This window comes from Lycorma delicatula, chromosome 12, assembly GCF_047948215.1.
Source record: "Lycorma delicatula isolate Av1 chromosome 12, ASM4794821v1, whole genome shotgun sequence".
NCBI lineage: Eukaryota > Metazoa > Arthropoda > Insecta > Hemiptera > Fulgoridae > Lycorma > Lycorma delicatula.
In genome coordinates, this window is record NC_134466.1 from 37630421 (window position 1) to 37651724 (window position 21304).

A 21304-nucleotide genomic window follows, 5' to 3' on the forward strand; every position below is an offset into this window, starting at 1 on the left:
GTATGAATATTAAGATGTCTCTTTAAATAGGTTTTACCATTAAATGACATTTGACAAAGGTTGCAAACATAATTTCTCTCATTTTTATGAATATTATAACATGTGTCTCCAATTGGTATTTAGTACTAAATGACTTTTGAGAGAAGTTGCAAACATAATTTTTCTCTTTTGTATGAATATTAAGATGTTTCTCTAAATGGTATTTACTAATTAAATGACTTTTGACAGAAGTGACAAATATAATTTTTCTCCTTAGTATGAATATTTAAATGTGATTTTAAATGAAATCTTTGATTAAAAAAATTCTGACAAAAGGTACAAATATAAATTTTCTCTTTTATATGAATATTAAGATGTCTCTTTAAATTGCTTTTAAATTTAAATGACATTTAACAAAAGTTGCAAACATAATTTCTCATTTTTATGAATATTAACATGTCTCCCTAAATAACATTTGAATTGAATAACTTTTGACAAAATTTACATACATAATTTTTCTCTTTGTTATGTGTAATAAGGTGTGTTTTAAAATCATTCTGCATATCTTATTTTCACTATTTATATCCTTGATCAAATTTTCTTTAGTAACATCACCGTATGCACGCTTATATTCATTAGATTTTTCTTTTATAACTCCATCATATACTGAATTATTTACACATCTCTTATGAGTAATGCTATTCTTAGTACTTCCCTTGTAGGTACATTTATCAATAATAACCTGTAAATTAAAAATAACTAATAATTAAAGGTAACTATGAATAACGTAAAACTATTTGCATTACAATAAAATTAAGTATTATACCTTGTAAAAAGCCACTAAACATGTATAACAAAATTGAATATTTTAAACATATATTCATAATCAATACGGTTTTGGATATTAATTAATCATCAATGAGTTAACTTATCTTATAAGTTATAAGAAGGAACTTTACTTATCTTACAGTATATTTACACATTTGGCTGAAATTTTATTATCATATACATGTTTTAGGAAAACAAAACTATTTGGCAAATTTATAACAGGTAAATATATTTATTATTCACGTTTTATCTATATACATGTTGATCAGGCCTACAAAACCATACGTTTCATATTCATAAAATATTGTACACACAGGATGTCTGGGCTGAAAGCATCCAAAACTAATGGCCTACACTTAAGAAATCGGTCACTGTAATCTCTTAAATGTAGGCTCAAACAACAAAATATATCTCAAAGATTTGTTCAGTATACTTTCAGATTCAGTAGAATATGCACGTGCAGACAAACCTAATTGAATGCAATTGTGCAGTCCATCAAGATGTGGACCCCCCACAAAAAATTTTCAGTTTATGCTTTGCTTTCAATCAGTTATGTATATTCAACGGCTTGTATGAACCGAATTGAATGTCAATTCTCCTACATCCAAATCTATTGTATTCCAAGGATATGACTTTTAGAGACCAGAAGATGGGTTTCACAATCCAGAAATCATCAGAAGGTTTCAGTCAGTTAAGAGACTGTGGATCAAGTAAGCGATACATTCACTGCCAGATAAGTCTATTATGCGATCTCATTACGGACTGAAGATTCATTTTTCTACTGTTCACAACATCGGTCACAAACGCTCCATTTGCAAGTGTACATTACAACCGCTTCTTCACATTAAACCAAATGATTGCCGCCAATCACTAAACCAATGATTGCCACCATATTGAAAACAATCCTAATAATATTTTATTTAGCGATGAGGATACTTTTCATACATTTGGGATAATTAAAGACAACGGTCTAATTTGTTGTACCGAAAACTCCATACAGTAATCAAGAATAAAAGGAACATACTCAAAGTGTCGGCTATGACGGGAAAAAATGGCGTCATAGAGCTGACATGTAAATCCAAAATTTACATAATGAAAAGTTAACACAGTGGAGCACCAGTTTTCCAGATGTCCAACTAACTACAATGCTTAAATTTGGACTAGGTAAATTAAAAAAAAAAATAACACGTTAATAGAAAAATTTAAAGACTATTCAAATAAATACTTGTTTCAAAAGGGCTTTTTTTATCAATCTTTATTCTACTGGATTTTTTAACTGACTTTTTTTAATTCATTTAGAAAAAAACAATGTGTATATTTAGGCCTTAGTTAAACTAATTATAAAACAAAATTTCTACACACTGCTTTTTTAGTACCACTTTACAGTTTTTTCTTACACAGTACATATATTCGAAATTTTATTTTAATATTATTGAAATACATTTATTTTTTTTATACTTTTTTCCGTAGTGTTACCTATTAAATATTAAAATGATATGTACAGTATGTATAATAACTGTTTTTTAAATTACACTTTCCAGTTATCCAGCTTTGGCCTTGCAAAGGTCCGTCTGTGTAATTGGTGTTCCATTGAATACAAAATCTAATACACTTACCCTTTCATTTTCAACTTTTACATTTTCTCTTTTAACCGAGTCAGTCTCTTCAATTACTAAAGGATCTTTTTCAATATCACCATTAATAACATCTAGCTGTTCCTCTTTCAGTTGTAGTAAATCTACTACCTGTAATTAAAACAAAATATGAATGCTATAAAGTAAATATGTTTATGATTATTTGTATAATTTATAAAATAAAAATAAATTGCAACTCTAATTCACTTTCAACATACATTAAGAGTGCAGCTCTTTTACTATTATAGTATATACTATTACTTTTACTATTATACTATTATTATTAGGCGACTTTAATGTGCAAGGTTTTGCGTGGGAAAACCACTAAAATGTTTCTTTTGTAAAATTTTAACATTCAAATTTAAATGTTAAAGTGCTGCTACTCACCTTACAAGTTATTCTACAAATTGTAATATTTACAATCAAATAAGCTGTTAAACTGTTGCGGTAATTCTAAATCAATCATAAATGCGATGTTCCAACTAAATGAGAGAGAAATAACTACGATAAATCTAAAAAAGAAGTCAAAGATTTCTGGGAAATTCTCGACCAAACAATAAACCAAATAAATAGAAATTAACACGATTCAAATAGGAGTTTTTAATATCCAACTGGGCAGAGAAAGAAGGTACAGAAATATCATCGAAAAGTGAACACCACAGAAAAGGACCAACAAATACGGACAAAAACTTGTGGAACTCTACAAGATATATAACCTCATACCTAAATCGACATACTTTAAAAGGAAACAGAATAAACTTAAGACATGGAAACAGCCAGATTGGACTAAAGGGGAGTGGCAGCTAGACTATGTATGCATAGACAAGGAATTTCATAGAGAAACACAATGTCCTGAGAGAAATAGACACTGGTTCTAACAACTAGTCAAAATAAAGATAAGATTCAATCCACAAAAAAGAAAAAAGTAACACGGGGAGAAGAAAGACATCTACGACCCACTCAAAGTAATCGAAAGTGAGAAGTATCAAGAAAAAAGAGATAAGAACAAAATTAAGACAATCTGGAAGAAATCATTCAAACACTAAAAAACATAATGAACAAACTTCCACCTAAAAATCCCCATAAAAAGCATCTATGGTGGAACTCTGAGTGCGATAAAATGTATGAAGAAAGACACAGAGCACGGTTAAAGTTCCAAAGCCACAAAATTGAAGAAAATGCAAACCGATTGAAAAACACCAGAAAATTGCTCTCCAAAACAGTAAGGAAAATAAATAGACAATCACAAGATTTCCCAAACCGAATAGAAGAAAACTATCATAAAAACAACTCTTGAGACTATTACAAAACTACTACAAAGGTAGAACAACTACAAACAACTATAAAGGTACGAACTCCCCAACACTAATGCTAAAAGATAAAAATGGTAGACAAGAACACAATAACAAAGAAAACGCAGAACCATTCAATAAATTATTTAACTGCAAGGATCCTACAGAACCCGTAGAAATAAACACAAACATACTAATTAAAACAAAGACAGAAAAGATAAACAACCCCCCTCCTCTAGTAAACAGTATAAGACGTATGAAATGCCATCACAGAACTTCAAAATTATTCAAAATCTTATCAAAAATCTTATACGACAAAATTAAAAACCTATAAGAGGAAGAACTAGGTGACTATCAGGGAGGATTAAAACCATGAAGAAGCTCCATTAAACAAATAACACTAAAGTTAATGATTGTGTATTATAAGAGAATGAGCAAACCGCTAGCTATAACATTTAAATACTTTTAAACAACCTACGATTGTATTCACAGACCCTTGTTGCTACAAATTCTGAGACATTTAGGACTCTACCCAAAAGTAATGAAAATTACGAGTAATGAAAACTACGAGTAATGATTAGTAATGAAAACTAACGATAACAAACATAACATCTAAAGTACAATTTAGAGACCCATTCATGATATGCACAATGCTGTGACAGGGAGATGGACTACCTACTGTTCAATTGCGCCTTGGAATTCGCAATGAGGAGCGGTATGAAATAAATACCAAAAACACAAACATCAGAAGAAAGAAAGAAAACATAAAACTAAACTGCCTAGGCCTCACTGATGATCTAGTCCTCTTGGCAAATAGCATCCAAGAAGCCAAAATATAAATAAATTCACCGCAGGAGATACCACACAGAATAAGCTTACAAATCTCTTCAGTTTATAAGGAAATGGAACCTGTAACAATCAGAATAAAAAAGAAAATGATTTCTTCTTTGGACATTTTATCAGAATACCAGGCAGTAAATTCTCAAGAAGGAATAGAAACACTACCGGAAAGTAAGAACTAAATTAACCGGCTAACAGAAATACAAAACACAGAAACACTGGGGATAACGGTAACGGACCTGAAGGGAAAATGGGAATTGTAAAAGACACACAAACTAAATTATAAACCAAGGACAGAAAACGGACAGGATGGGTGATTTCACAGGAATTAAGAAAGGCAACATCTGACAGAATGAAGAAATACTGTGAGAACAGGAAACTGAAACATCCTAACTAAACTTGACTTGTAGTCCTACGGAGGCTATAAAAGTAGGAAAAAATGGAATACATTCTGCATGCCAAAAAAATTGTATTTAAATTATAAAATTACATTTTAGGTCATTATTAGTCAAAATACTCACATTAAACAAAAAAAAAAAAAAACAAGGAAACTGGTAACGGGTTAATAAGAAAAAGTTCCATAAAATTCATAAAACTATTTATTATCAAAAATTATTTAATAACAAAGTGTACGAGAAGGTAATGAAAAATTTTTGGCTTTGATGCCTTGTTGTTGAAATAGAATAACAACTTTGGGCTCGTTTGAAATTTTGAAATCTTAGTATGTAACTGCAAATATCAGGTGTTCATGAATCGCACAATATTTTGTTGTTGTAGGTGAAACCCAAGATGGCAGAGTTTAAAGCAAGTATCTGGTCAGTGGAGTAACCTCATGAAGGTTATGTTTCTCCAGGGAAAGTCAGCAAAGGTCATTCCCACTGAGATGTTACAAACACTGGGAGAGAAGTGTGCTTCCGACAGCGCTGATCATAAAAATGATCTTATGGTGGCAAATCAGCCGACATTCGACTTTAGCTGGATTTACATCGCAAAAAACATGAGATTACCGACCAAACTTTTACGATTATATATTCCGTATCTGTATTTCATAAATCTGTAATATTTAAATCTGTGATATTTATGAATATTATATATTCCATAAATATCACAAAATATGAAGGAATTCAAAACAAATAATAACATTAATATAAATTAATATAACATTAATAACATTAATATACGGCTGTAAAACATAAGCTTGATAAACAATAAGCTCGACCAAACTTTTACGATTATATATTCCGTATCTGTATTTCATAAATCTGTAATATTTAAATCTGTGATATTTATGAATATTATATATTCCATAAATATCACAAAATATGAAGGAATTCAAAACAAATAATAACATTAATATACATTAATATAACATTAATAACATTAATATACGGCTGTAAAACATAAGCTTGATAAACAATAAGTATTCATCAGGACATAGTCGGCATAGGAGAAAAATATAGTCTTGAGGATTTAGTAAATGAAAAAAATTAGATAAAATGCAGTAACAAAACGTAATTTAGCGAACAAAAAAATAAGTCATTTACAATTCTACTGTGTTAAGAAATACAGACTAGCAAGATGTTATTTATTTATTTTTTTCTTCATAAATTACTCTCTCTAGATCACACAAAATATAATTTTTTTAACTCGATAATATTATAAATTATTAATTTATTTTAAATAGCGAAAGAAAACTGTAGATAAATTACAACAAACCTTAACAAGAATTTTAGGAAGAAGTTTACATTTGTATAACTGCAAAATACAATCGAGTACATTTCGCCAGCCTTCTCTAATTTATCTCCATGACGATGTGCAAGATTGAAAATAGTCATAGTCGCTAGTCGGGCTTTAGGATTTTGACCCGACGAAATCGTCAAATTATCTGGAGTCTGTAAGAAAACAGAAAGATTAAATATAAAAAACAAGAAAATATTATTAAATAATTTCAAAAATACCTTATGAAATTACACCGATATCTATTAATTATAGATTGGTCCGACCTAATTGGAATTCAAGTTTGTCTTTTTTCTAGCGGCAAATACAGATTACTCCTATGCGATTATTAATTTGAAAAACGTTTGGTTTTTTAAAAAGTTAAAAACTATTGTAATTTACTTTACTCTGTATATATTTTGACTAGCGTACGTATTTTAGTCTCTGAAGGTTAAGGATATCGGTATTGTACTACTTTGCAAGCGATTATAATCGGGTCAGAAGTTTTTAGATATTGTATGTCCATTAGTATTTCTGTAACGCACATGTGAATGTGTTTATTTTGTTGAGAAAACTCTTAAATTTATAATAACTTTTTTAAAATTGTTGTTTTAAAGCGATACTTTTATTCGAAGATTATTATACTGTCCTATTAAGAGTTAAGATCCGGATTTTTTAAATATATATTTCTGAACCGGGTTTCTTAACGATAATATAAATCTTTGAAAAAGTAGCATAAAAATCTTAAAAAATAGAAATTCTCAACGGTTACACATTATAAAGACAGGTAAGTTGAGGAGAAAGGTGTGGTCTTTTATAAAAAAAAAAAAAACATTAAACTTTATAGTGATTATAATTTGTGTATTTCTTTTTTTCATCTTATTCGCTCTCATTAATACAGCGATACGATGTGTAATTCGATTCTTGTTAAGCGTTATTTATTCGTAATTTTACCAAACGTATAACTTTTATGTGTAATATCATTTCTCGATTTAATATTCCTTTTTCTTGCGATTATTAAAGAACAAGAGAAAAGGTCGTATAAATTTACATTACTGAAACGCACAGAATCCGGTGACTTTTTTCATAACAGCGCGTCTAGAAAAAGGTTTGTCAGTTCGGGCGATTGACTGTAGATACTTTATTTACGGACTAGTATACCCATCATGGCTTCGCCTGCTCTATACGGTTACTTGTGTTTCTTGATGCAGTCGGGGGATATTTAGCCGGTCACGGCTTGCTTTGATTGCCCTTCCTGTTTAGTTAGGGGCCTCTGCACCCTGGAACCCGGTGTGTTCATTAAATTCACGTTTGTGAAAATAAGACGATAAATAAAAATTAAAGCCTGTTCGATTTATAAAAATTTCATGGTATTGTAATTTCTACACGACGAGAGTTTGGTCGATAGAGGACCCAAAATTTGAACGATCTAAGAATGCGGGTTTAAAAACGATCAGCCTCCATCTTAAAAATATTAATTATAACTGGTTTCCTGTACTTCTTACGAGTAAAAATATATTTTGCTTGGTTCTTAGCGTTACCCGACAAACACCGCTAAGAGAAGGTGACCTCCTCTTAGTGGGAAAATTTTTCCGCTATTTCTAAATTTCTAAAATTGATTTTAGAAACTCTAATTTAAAAATTAAATAATTTAAGTTAATTAAACATGATTAACAAATTAAAATTAACATCTCACGAATAATGATATGTAATTTCTGATGACACGTATTACATATGTTACTATATTTAAATTTACAATAATTATTAAAAATAAATAATTATGAAATATAAAATAATAATATGAAAATACAACATTTATAACAAGATGCATGTATTTCAAAAAGTTAAAAAATATTTTGTAATGTTAACTGAAAATTAACCACACAGCGCTTCACGACGGTGAATAAGTAAACTACGTGGTACATCAAACATGAATAGTTTAATTGAAGCCCTATAGATTCCCATTTCCCAGCAACAGCTGTTTACCGGACAAGTTACTATGTAATCTTACCTCTAATTATTACAACTTTATGTATTAATTACCACTATTATTTTCGTTTTCTAATCTATTTTCTAACACGTTTTAAATAAGTCGGTGTATTTACGTAACTGAAGTATGATTAACAACAATACGTTTAACAAGCAGCTAAACTTTAACCGGTTTCTTTTTTTAATTTATATTTAATGTTGTTTATATTGAAAACCTTTTTATTTATGTATAAAGCTTTTCGTAAGAGTTTTATGTTATATTTTAAATTATGCCTAATTTAGTTTTATCATAAAACAATATCTTTGACAACGCAATTAAAGAATCATTGGACTAAATTCATATATACCTACTAACTAAATAACTAATTATAATAATACAACTCGTAAGAAAATTTAAAAAATAAAAATATAGTGTGAATTAAATGTTGTTTTTTACAAATAGAAAAACAGAAATCATTTGAAATTAATCAAGAGGAATATCTATTCAAAGGACTTTAAAAGAAGGTGTCAGAAATGTGTTCATTAAACTGTAAGGTTTAACGTTAAATGGTCATACAAATTTAACGATATATAGTTAAGCAAAATAATTTATTAAAAACACAGAAAATTAGGATAAATTTGAAAATATTCGGGTTTCTGTTATGCCCCTGCACTCTTTTTATGCTTTATATATGAGTTGTTCTAGTTTTCTCTACATATTCCCTTAGTTTGGAATTTATAACTGTTCAAACACAACACTAGCAGCACTTTTCCACTAGGACAATGCGAATTTAAAGTAATGCAGTGCAACTATCAGCTCATATAATCCTGCCATCCATAAAAACCCTTTTCTACAGTGGTTTTTACAGCTTACTGTTACGCGGAAACTAACGAAACATCACATTAACTTCACAGAAAAACATAATAGTTGAATATTAACAAATGCAAAGTTACATTTATCATTCTGAAATTACGTCATACGAAAGCAGATAACCCGTAGGAAGAAACATAACCTATAAAATATTTTAAAGTCTATGCTACGCACTTAACTTACACATTTAACATATTCTAACATAATACTACCATACTATTACATAACACTACATAATACTCTAACATAATACTATTAGTTAGTAATATTTAACATATTACTAACTAATTAAAAATATAATTCCAAAACGGAAAATTATTATACAGGCGGCCAAATGGCTCCTTCAAAGTAGTTCCCCTCTGACTGCACACACTTATTCCAGCGCTTCTACCTATGATGGTAACATTTCTGGAACTCATCTTCTGTAATATCCTCCAAGACCTTCGTCACAGCTTTTTGGACATCTTGTATTGTTCGAAAATGGTGTCCCTTGACCGCCATTTTGACTCTTGGAAATAGAAAAAAGTCGCACGAAGCGATATCTGGTGAATACATTATTCAGTACTCACACAGTTAACAAATTTCATACTACCACAGCCACGGTGGCTGTGGTAGTACTGAAATTTGTTTTGAGGTTAAAAATTGCTCTACTGACAGAGCAGTATGGGATGGCGCATTATCGTGTTGCAGAATCCAATTATCAGCAATGTTGGCATGGACATTAGAGGATAAAAAAGATTTCCACCTATAAGTTAAGAAAAACTTCAAATTTACACAATACGACAATGGTTGCATGTAAAAAAATATTTCACATTGTCTTATAATTCCAGCTTCATTTTGGTCTTCCCTTGCCGTAAGGATTGGTCATATCAAAAATTGTTTCAGAAAAACGTTTAGGTAATGTTTAGAGAACGATTACTTTAACCGATTCGATACTGTGCCTATTAAGGGAGGTATGATTTTTTTTTTGTCTTCGAAACACCATTTTTTCCACCCCTTGAGCCAATGTTTGGTGAAAAAAAATTTACTTATATAAGTTTTAGGCTCTTATCCAAGTAATAGCAGCAACTTTAAACACATTCGATATCTCTCTTAATAAAAAAGTTATAGCGATATTTTTTTTTTTCGAAAAAGACACCCATGGTACGATTTTGCCCATTAACGAAACTCGACCGAGATTTTGGGTCGTAATATTTTATGTATCAATCTGAAAATGATTGGCGCTAAATTAGGCAGTTATCGTGTCCACAAGAAAGTGAAATACATATATATATATTAAGGAAGGTATGATTTTTATGTCTTCGAAACACCATTTTTTCCACCCCTTGAGCCAGTGGTTGGTGATACAAAAAAATGTACTTACATAAGTTTTTGGCTCTTATCCAAGGAATAGTATCAACTTGATAGTGACTGGCGCAAAATTACAGAAGTTATCGTGTCCACAAGATAGTGATATATATATATATAAATATGTGTATATATAAACTTTTGAACTAACGGTGGTTTTGGGGTCTGGGGGATGTGAAACGCGAAGATGTCGAAATTTTCTGGAAGTCGAATCATGGTACACATTACAAAAGGTAGCTTTCTTATGAAGTTACCTAAAACAACATCTCGTGAGCGATTCATAATCAACGCCCAGCAAAAACTAAAGAAGTTCAATTTATGACAATTTGTATAGACTGTCTTCTTCCGGCGAAAGAGCACACTAAAAAAAAAGGTTTTTGAAATTTCGAGTTTAAACTGTTAAAATAGAGGTAAAATGAAATGAGTTAATAAAATGAGTTACAATGATTAACTATTTTTTTTATTTCAAGGTAACAACATCTAAAACCAATTTCTAGATTTTTTAAATTCGACCTAGGAAGTGGTGAAAAAAGGAAAAAACTTCGAACGATAATTGAAAATTTTCTCCATTTCCGACTATAATAAACGAGATATTCACTCGATTTGGGCCTGAAAATACTCTTACAATAAATATCTAAAAACAATTTTCCTGTTTTTTAGAATTTTAATATTTTAAAGATTAAAACACATAAATAGTTTTTTATATTTTTGCCGTTTTATGATACCGCTAATTAACCAATCTGCAAGATTTTTTAAATTGCTATTTATCATTATTATTCTCACAAGCATGAGTTTAATGAAAAGAGTCATATAACGCGGGATAAGCCGGGACGGGGATTCTAATGTGTGTGTGTGTGTATATATATATATATAAAACTCTGTAAATTCTAACACATTATATTCTTGTTCTGTAACTTATTTTTACGAACTCCGTTGAAGTACTACAGTGATTTCGGGTTTTTCAGAACGAATTTTTTTTTGTAATAACTAATTTTAAGTAAATAAAAAAAAAATATATAAAATACAATCTATAAACATTCGACTAGAAAGTGTTTTATGGTTTTATAGATACTGAATATTAAAACTCTACTTGGCTACGCCCAAAGAAGAGTAATTTCTTAGATAGTAATTTTCATCTAACCCTGTGATTTTATAACGGATAAACCAATTTTAATTTAATAGATACTAAATAATTATGTATTGATTACTGTAAAAACATTACTACACACATCAGTATACGCTCTGCTGGTGAAAATGAAAAAGAAAGTTCGTATGTATGTTCGGAAACGCTTCCTTAGAGAATGTCAACCGGCGAAAAATTTCGTCCTAATTTCTGCGCCTTCGGTAAAATTATGCCAGACTGTAGTTCTTGAGACCTAAATTAAAGATTTAATTTTAAATCTAAGTTAGTTAAATCTAAGTTTTAAATTATTATTATCTTTTTCTGTTTTTTTAATGAAATGTGCGGGTATCGATTGCTATGATCATTTAACCCGACTGGAAATTTTTATCCTATGAAAAATACCATGCCTGATCGGGATTTGAACCCAGGACCTTCAGGTGAAAGGCGAAGGCGCTACCACTTGCGCCACGGAAGCCGGCATTATTATTCGTGTCATTTATTAACGTGAAGTCTGTTATTATTAGTGATTGTACCATTAATTCTAACAACAATTCTTTCAGGTTTATTACTGGATGTAATTCTGAAGGTGATACGAAACAAAAGGGTTACCAAGGAACGTAACGCGATGTTTTTTTTTCGTTTTTTTTCAATTTTCATTATTTATAATTAAAAAACGAAGGCATTTATCGGGAAATGGTTTTAGCCATCATTTTTCTTGAATAATCTTACATAAAAATAAAAAGTTTCATGTTCTTCCTTTTTTTTAAAAAAAAAAAGTTTGATTCAATATGGAGGATCCAAGATGGCGGACAAAGATTTCAAATACAACATTAAATATTAATTTTGTTAATATGTAGATCTGGACTTGTTTCTACTTCCTAGTATCCCACAATATTGAAATATAAAACAGTTTTCATACTTTAATATCCTTTTGTTCAATATACATAATTTGAATATTTAAATTTAATAGTCAACAAATGCGTATTATTTAATATAAATAATAATTGAAGTCTAGAAATAGCTGAATTCATATCCGATTTTCAGTTCACTACAAATTGTTTTCCATTTTATATATTAGCAGAAATCGGTGGATTTTATCGGATATTGGTTGCTGCAATTAACGATATTTATAGAACATTATTTACCCAATAAGCAGCCAATAACTGCCCTAGTGTTTAACGTGTGTAATAACAGGTAAGAGTAATTGAAGGTAGTCTTAACTTAGTAGTTTGTCAATTCACAAAAAGTAGCGTTCAGTTTTATACACTACCAGAAATATGGGTTTTGTAGGATATCGTAGTAATTCAAATAATATTTATCTACGTAGAGTAAATTGCACATTCTGTTCATGAAACTGGGTACAGTATATACTGTATAGATAACAATAATAACTAAACTGAAATTCCTAAAAATTCTCAATTACCAGTACTACTATATATGTATGAATTATAATTCAATCCAACATTTTTTACAAGGAACTGGAAAAAAACAACAAGAAAAAATGAAGAATATTAATAAAAATGAAGACCATTTTGGTTCGGAATACGGAAGTTTCACAAGAAGAAGGGAAGCTATTTTTTTACAAAAAAAAAGGCAAGAGCTTGATTGTTTTATATCCATAAATATAGCAAACGTAAAGGCTCAAAAACAGTAAGTGGATCAATAAAATATAAATGATAAATATGTTCGTGCACATAATTGATTGGATGGTTCCCGATGGTGTTAAGAGGTGGGGATAGACTCTTCAGCCCCCTCAAAATTGCGTCACCTAGTCAGTAGCGACATGTAAGAAAAAAAGATACATCGTCCGTTGTGAAACGTATTATCGTGAATTTTCTCACCGATGACAGCGTAAAACCTACCGAAAATTTAATTGGACTGAGCGCGCAGTTTTGATAAATGATGTTGTCACGTAGCCAAATCTGTGACAGAGCCATAAAATTAAGGATCGCAAGAAGCTGTAGAAAATGACAGTCGCAATAAACTTTCAAGGAAAAGAGTAATTGATGACAACATTCGATCGATTCGTGACCTTACTAAATAGGATCAGTTATGAAATTTCTTCAGAAATAGTTATCAGTCATGGAAATGCCCATTCCATTAACACAAAACCACAACAACCATTAAGAATTAAACAATATTTAAAAATTAAACAGCCAAAAAGCCATCCTTATCTGTTTCCCTATTAGAGATGTGATCCTTTTACAACTATCGTTGGTAATTCATAACTTTAATTTTAGACGCAATGCTGCATAACACATGCAGTCCAACAGGATGTGGTGTATCGTTAGTTGGCAGTTACAGCGAATATAAACGGGTGCATCGACTGATTCATAAGGAATCCTTGTGTAAGATTGGTTTGCCCTATTCGCAAATGGAAAATAATAACCTCCACTCGTCGGTTATTCCTGGTTGACGAGCTTCATGGCAGCACAGTGTCCTTGATTTATCGGAGTTTATTACCTACTGTAGCAGTCTGTCTAGTTACCTTTGCCACCTTACTCGAAGAGTTTGTTTAACAGAATTAATAAAATCGGTAGAAGTAACAAGATTGAAGTAATTCTGTTTTAATAAATGTTAAAAACAAAATGCAATCTTTTAACAGAAGTTTATACATCTTTCTCAAAAAGATTATCAATAAACAACAAACATACGAGGTGTGTGAGAAAAGTAATGAGATTGGTAACACTGCGAGCGATCTGGCAACGCTGTGTCTATCGGTCTGTGCTAGACCGGTTTGTTCATCCCTTCCACTACTCACTACGAGTTTCAACTTCGTTCAGCCAACACATTATTTTTGACAGCGCCATCAGTGAAGTTGTGTTTTTATTGTGTGTTACGAAAATGGAGCATCGGAATTTAGACCAACGTTGTGTAATCAAGTTTTGTGTTAAACTTGGGCAATCCGAGGGTGTGACCTTTGAAAAGTTGAAACAGGCCTATGGGGAACAATGCTTATCAAGAGCATAAGTTTTCCGCTGGCACAAATCATTTTTGGAAGGCCGAGATCAACCTTGCTCAGGGAGACCTTCGACTTCAAAATCTGACGAAAACGTTGAGCTTGTGAGAGTTCTTGTGAGATCAGACCGTCGTTAACAATAGGGATGATGAGTGATCAGTTAAATTTAAACACTTTCACCGTACATCAAATTTTGACAGACGATTTGGACATGCGAAAGGTTTGTGCGAAATTGGTGCCGAAAAACCTCACAACGGAACAGAAGGAACGAAGGAACGTGTGTGTTGATCTTCTTGAGAGGCTTGATAATGACCAAGAATTCTTCAATCGTCTGATCACAGGTGATGAATCCTGGATGATGATTTGAATACGATCCTGAAAAAAAGCGTCAAAGTGAAGAGTGGCACACTCCGTCACCTCCTCGACCGAAAAAATGTCGAATCAGGATATCAAAGATCAAAACCATGCTGATTTGCTTTTTTGTCAGTAGGGGAATCGTACATAAAGAATTTGTTCCTCCAGGACAAACTCTCAACCAAGTGTTTTTACAAAGGTGTTCATGAAAGGCTCAGGAAAAGAGTGATTCGCGTGAGACCAGACACTGCAGACAAGTGGATGCTTCATCATGACAATGCCGCGTGTCACACGGACATTTCCATCAGGGAATTTTTGACCTCAGAATGCATTCCTATGGTTCCTCAACCCTACGGTTCACCTGATTTGAGTCCTTATAACTTTTTCCTTTTCCTGAAATTGAAAAATGTCTTAAAAGGACGTCATTTTGGAACTCTGGGGAATATTCAAAAGACTGTGACCGACGAGTTAAAAGCCCTACCAGTTGAAGCCTTCCAGCGCTCCTACCAAGAGTGGCAACAACGACTCCGCCGGTGTATAGGTGCCCACGGGAATTACTTTGAAGGAGATAATATTGTTGTTTGAAAAAAATAAAAACTTTGTAAGTAAAAAGTCAGTCTCATTACTTTTCTCACACACCTCGTACGTTTATTTTCCAACATTTGCTGGATGGTTAGTAGAAAAAAAAATTATTAGCATTTCAATGTATTCGACAATAAGAGGATACTAATTATTAAACAGGAGAAACAGGAAATTTTAATCAAATCTGGATTTACGTAAGGTGATTTTATGTAAGGAGATTTAACAAGTCGCGAATAAAATTGTTCAAGTAACCCGCTGGGGTTATGATATAAATTTACCTATTACTAAAACAAATAATGTTCATGGCTGATAAAAATCTGTCCCCATTTATTATATATAAAAAAAATCATCCACAGAGTGAAAAATTACCAACCGGTTTAATTACTAGTTGCCAAGAAAAATGATGGCTGGACAACAGGGTAATATTATGCCTCAGAAAAGTGTAGGTGAAAGGGTCATCCAGTGCTCTTTTAAAATTGCAAAATAGTTTATTTTGAAGAGTTTCCATGAGCATCTGACATATGATGTAAAAGAAAATTTTTATTTTTAATGGAATGGCATCTTTACATTTTTCATTCATTATTTTTATTAGTTGTTCTCTAAAATTAATTTAAAAACGTTTTATTTGGAATAGATGCTACCTACAGTTCAGGAAACAATTATCAAAAGTAAAAAAAAGTAATATAAAAACAAATTTTGGTTGCATGGGATCATATTTCAAATGATCTGGTTGTGAAGAGATTATTAATATTAAAAAAAGTTACATTTCTAATACCTTTGAAAGAATGAACATAGTCCTGAAAAATTAAGATGATTACATCCCTTAAAAATATACTTCAACTAGCAATGAAAATTTAAAAAAATCTTCAATTTCAATGCACTTTTATTTATTTTTAAAGGTCTTATTTTGTCAGTGTTTTTTTTTTTTTTTGTCTTCAGTCATTTGACTGGTTTGATGCAGCTCTCCAAGATTCCCTATCTAGTGCTAGTCGTTTCATTTCAGTATACCCTCTACATACTACATCCCCAACAATTTGTTTTACATACTCCAAACTTGGCCTGCCTACACAATTTTTCCCTTCTACCTGTCCTTCCAATATTAAAGCGACTATTCCAGGATGCCTTAGTATGTGGCCTATAAGTCTGTCTCTTCTTTTAACTATATTTTTCCAAATGCTTCTATCTTCATCTATTTGCCGCAATACCTCTTCATTTGTCACTTTATCCACCCATCTGATTTTTAACATTCTCCTATAGCACCACATTTCAAAAGCTTCTAATCTTTTCTTCTCAGATACTCCGATTGTCCAAGTTTCACTTCCATAAATCTTTTCCTGAGATTTAAATTAATTTTTGATGTAAACAAATTATATTTCTTACTGAAGGCTCGTTTAGCTTGTGCTATTCGGCATTTTATATCGCTCCTGCTTCGTCCATCTTTAGTAATTTTACTTCCCAAATAACAAAATTCTTCTACCTCCATAATCTTTTCTCCTCCTATTTTCACATTCAGTGGTCCATCTTTGTTATTTCTACTACATTTCATTACTTTTGTTTTGTTCTTGTTTATTTTCATGCGATAGTTCTTGCGTAGGACTTCATCTATGCCGTTCATTGTTTCTTCTAAATCCTTTTTACTCTCGGCTAGAATTACTATATCATCAGCAAATCGTAGCATCTTTATCTTTTCACCTTGTACTGTTACTCCGAATCTAAATTGTTCTTTAACATCATTTGTCATTTGTCAGTGTAGGTTCATGAATTTTTTCTGATTTCTATTAATTCATTTTTGATCGCCCTACTTATTCATTTATACGTAAAATTTTGTGGGTTATGAATTTGAACTGTTATAAATAAAACAATACAGTCAATCATTTTCTATATATACTATGCATTTAGTTTCAAAAAAACTTATTTTTAAAAAAATTTGCATGTAATTTACAAGGAAAGATAAATTAGACTCACATCTTTGCAAGGGTGAAAGTATCCGTCTAATTATTTTACACGGGGATACGTCAACGCCCGTAAGTACGACATTTTTCCAAATTCAAAAAAAGTTTAATAATTATTTGAAGTAAGTGGCGGCTCGCGTATAGGCACTGTGGAACTGCGGCATCACCTATTTATACTTGATATTATCGATAACATTTAATGTAATGACTCTTTTTTTCTTAATTCTTTCATTATACGTGTACAATATATTATCCTTAAGCTTAATGTCAGTAGCCATCCCCTAGTTTATGAAAAATATACAAAAATCTTTGTATGGAACTGTTCGCTCACAGTTCCAGCGTCGTGCGCATGCGTACATAGAAAGCTGCACGCAAAGCTGCGAGGGAGAGAGAACTGTAGCTCCCGCAGTGCCGACCCTGGCGTATTGGTGGAAGGTAGTTTTTTTTTTACTACCTGTATGGAACGTTCCTTGTTCAATCCCTTTTCTAGTTTAGTCGGTGGAAGGAATATGAAAGCGGTTTAGTTGTTTTTTCAGTAGTGATCAGAAGATGGCAGAAGGCAAGGGCTCTTTGATTGTCAAATCTTTCAAAAACACGCTGGAAGGGTGAAAGAGAAAGTAATTAGTAAAAACTAATTATGTATTTGTTTCTGTGTACATAGAAATATAAATTAAGCGCCATCGGACTGTAGTATTTTTAAGCGGACATTTTAGATATTAAGTTATTATCTAATAATACTAAAAAATATTATCTGTATTGACATTTTATTATTTATTCGGTTAAAAGGAATACGGTAAATTACAATGTGCTTAAAAACCGCGTATCAAATTCTTGAATATGATATAGTGTAGAATTAGATTATCATCCTGCTTCCAGCTATTCTATTTGATTCACTTTTCCGGTTCTTTTATTTTACAGAAAACTTTAACTGTGGGCTTGAAAAGGTCTAAAAAAAATTTTCTGGAGCAACAACACCACTAATTTTAGCTAAGAGCCGTCACTGTATGCAGTATAACCAGCATGTCGGAGGGAAAACAAATTATTATAATATTCTGAAAAAACGAACAATTTGCACTGTATGAAATTTGTTAGTAGATGAAATTGATCAAATATGCTAATTTATTTAATGTAGGATTAATTTTGTCAATCCAGTTTCAATTTAATTTTTTTTATTATTAATTTTCAGTCAATTTCAGCCAATAAAATTAATTAAACTACTAAAAGGTTAAATTTAAAAAGGGTTTTGTTTTGAAAATGAATTTATTGAGCAGTTGTTTTTAATAAATATACTATGATTGATTTTCAATAAAATAACATATATTTTTAAACCCTTCAATCACTTAACTCTAACCAGATTATATATTAAGCCGGCCTCAGTGGCACGAGTGGTAGCGTCTCGGCCTTTCATCTGGAGGTCCTGGGTTTGAATCCCGGTCAGACATGGCAGTTTTACACTCGCTACAAATTCTCATCCTCTGAAACAATACCTAGTCCCGGAAGTTAAGAAAAAAAAAACTGCTGGGAAAATATTGCATGACACTTTCCCGGTTTTTCTCTTGACAAATGTTTATATCAAACATGAAATACAGTTTTTAAACATTAATAATTTATTTATGAATTATTTATAGTACAGCTGTAAAAACTTTTAGTAAAATATTTTCGGTTCGAGTTGAACTTCTTGATCAAATGAAATTTTTATAATCAAAATTAAGCTGTATTTAGAATACAATTGGTGCTAAAATGATACTTTCTGAGCCGCTTGTCAGTAGGACGCAGACTAGAAATTTTTAAATACTAACAATTTTGTTCCTGTTTTTACACTTAATTTTTGCGATTCCCTTAATAACCAATTTTAATGATATCTCAATTGTTTATAAACGGCTTTGAACAAATAAGATCTCATTTGTTCATAACAAAAGGCGTATTTTATTTCATAAAATATAAATGGATAAAACTAATATTTACGGAACTATTTAAAAGTGAACAATTTTAATGAGCGCCATTTTTTAATTTCTGAACGTAAAATTTTCAAACATATTCATTTTAAAATGTTGTTTGGTACATATACACCAAATCTGATAACACTATTTTGATTTGTTCTTATGATATAAATTGAAATATATAATAAAGTGGACAGATAAAAATGAAGCTGGATAGAGCATTTGTCTACATGAACTTTTTTATTTACTTTAATGTTCTGAATCAATCACTTAAGTTTGGATAACACCACTCGAGATATCCTTTCAGGGGAAAAACGTACCGAGATAGACTTATCCGATGGGGTTGAAAATCAAGGGTAAGTTGTATGACTAAATTTGTGCCAATTTTAAACTTTTATAGTTAACAAGTTTTCAAAATTAGTGACAAAAAATTTTGAAGATGCTAAAGACGAACCAAAATTCAAACAATTATCTACAAAAAATAATATTTAAAAATAAGATGCAAAAAATTCATTGATGACTTCAGCAGTATTTTATGCAAGGAGGTAAAGGATCCCATCGAGCAGAAGCGAGTCTTTTCAAATTTATAAAACGTCAGTCAAGTAATGAAAGGGAAACGACAAAGAAAAATAAAAGAAGTTTTTAGTCAAAATAAAAGAGGACATACTGAAAACATACTTTTTATTACTCACCATAAAAGGCCCCGATTATTTTGACATAAACTCTATTTTATTTAACAAACTTTATTTTTATTTTTTTATTAATGTTTAAGAATAGAAAACAAACAATTTATTAGTTATATGATTTAAGAATGGTATTTATGTTACTTTAGTACTGTATTAGAAATAATGTTCTGAATAATAAGAGGTTTATTCGTGTTTGATAAAAATTATTATTTACTAGATTTGTGTATTCAAACCCCACAGGGGGAAGATTACCCACATTGTCACGTTACCGGTCACCACAAATGATTCCCTCAAACTAACTGACCAAAACCACGGAAGCACGATCCTCGCGCCTAGTCCAGCTTTGACAGTACCGTTCGTGACTGTGAACGTCTCAAAAAAAGATCGAGTTGAAGGTAAATCAGTGCTACACTCATACCAATCAAAATTATCTCTTACGCAAGATACAAATTCAGACCTACATCCAAATGAGTCGACCAATTTAGATCACCTAACAAGGGGAACGTAACCTCATTCCGGTCCTAACAGGAGCCGGGAACAAACCCCACACTACCACCCGGTCCTATCATGGAATCTCGTGTGGCATTACCAAGTCACGATCAGGACCGCCACCGGCGGAACGAAGCCCCGCCCTCCGGCCGCACGAGCTACCATAGCTACCATACCCCGGCGGCACGGCCACCCCTACCAGCGCGAGCCCCAAATCGAATCACAAATAACACCAATATAACCGTGGCACAATGCCAATGCGCCTACCTCCAACCAATCCAATGCCTAGGCCGGAACCCTCTCTCTCTTTTTTCCTGTTTAGCCTCCGGTAACTACCGTTTAGATAATTCTTCAGAGGGTGAATGAGGATGATATGTACGAGTGTAAATGAAGTGTAGTCTTGTACATTCTCAGTTCGACCATTCCTGAGATGTGTGGTTAATTGAAACCCAACCACCAAACAACACTGGTATCCACGATCTAGTATTCAAATCCGTGTAAAAATAACTGGCTTTACTAGGATTTGAACTCTGTAACTCTCGACTTTCCAAATCAGCTGATTTGGGAAGACGCGTTAACCACTAGACCAACCCGATGGAGGCCGGAACCCTAGCCACTCGGGATCCTACCACGATCGAGTACCTCGATTAAACTCCCTCTGCAGACCTACACACCACAAGGGCGCGAAGAAAACCAGCCACTATAGACCACTCCTTGCTGATCATCCAGTTAATTTGGAGATCC

General features: G+C 31.8%; 1 protein-coding gene across 1 annotated transcript; it reads right to left on the reverse strand.

The window, feature by feature from the left end:
• Positions 1 to 430: 430 nt before the first annotated feature.
• On the reverse strand, positions 431 to 9332 carry LOC142332748 (uncharacterized). Its single transcript, XM_075379361.1, has 4 exons — positions 9312 to 9332; positions 6340 to 6465; positions 2424 to 2552; positions 431 to 721 (listed from the first exon to the last, which is right to left on the reverse strand). The coding sequence occupies exons 1-4, from the start codon at positions 9330 to 9332 to the stop codon at positions 431 to 433; spliced, it is 567 nt and encodes a 188-aa protein (XP_075235476.1).
• Between the last annotated feature and the right edge of the window lie 11972 nt (positions 9333 to 21304).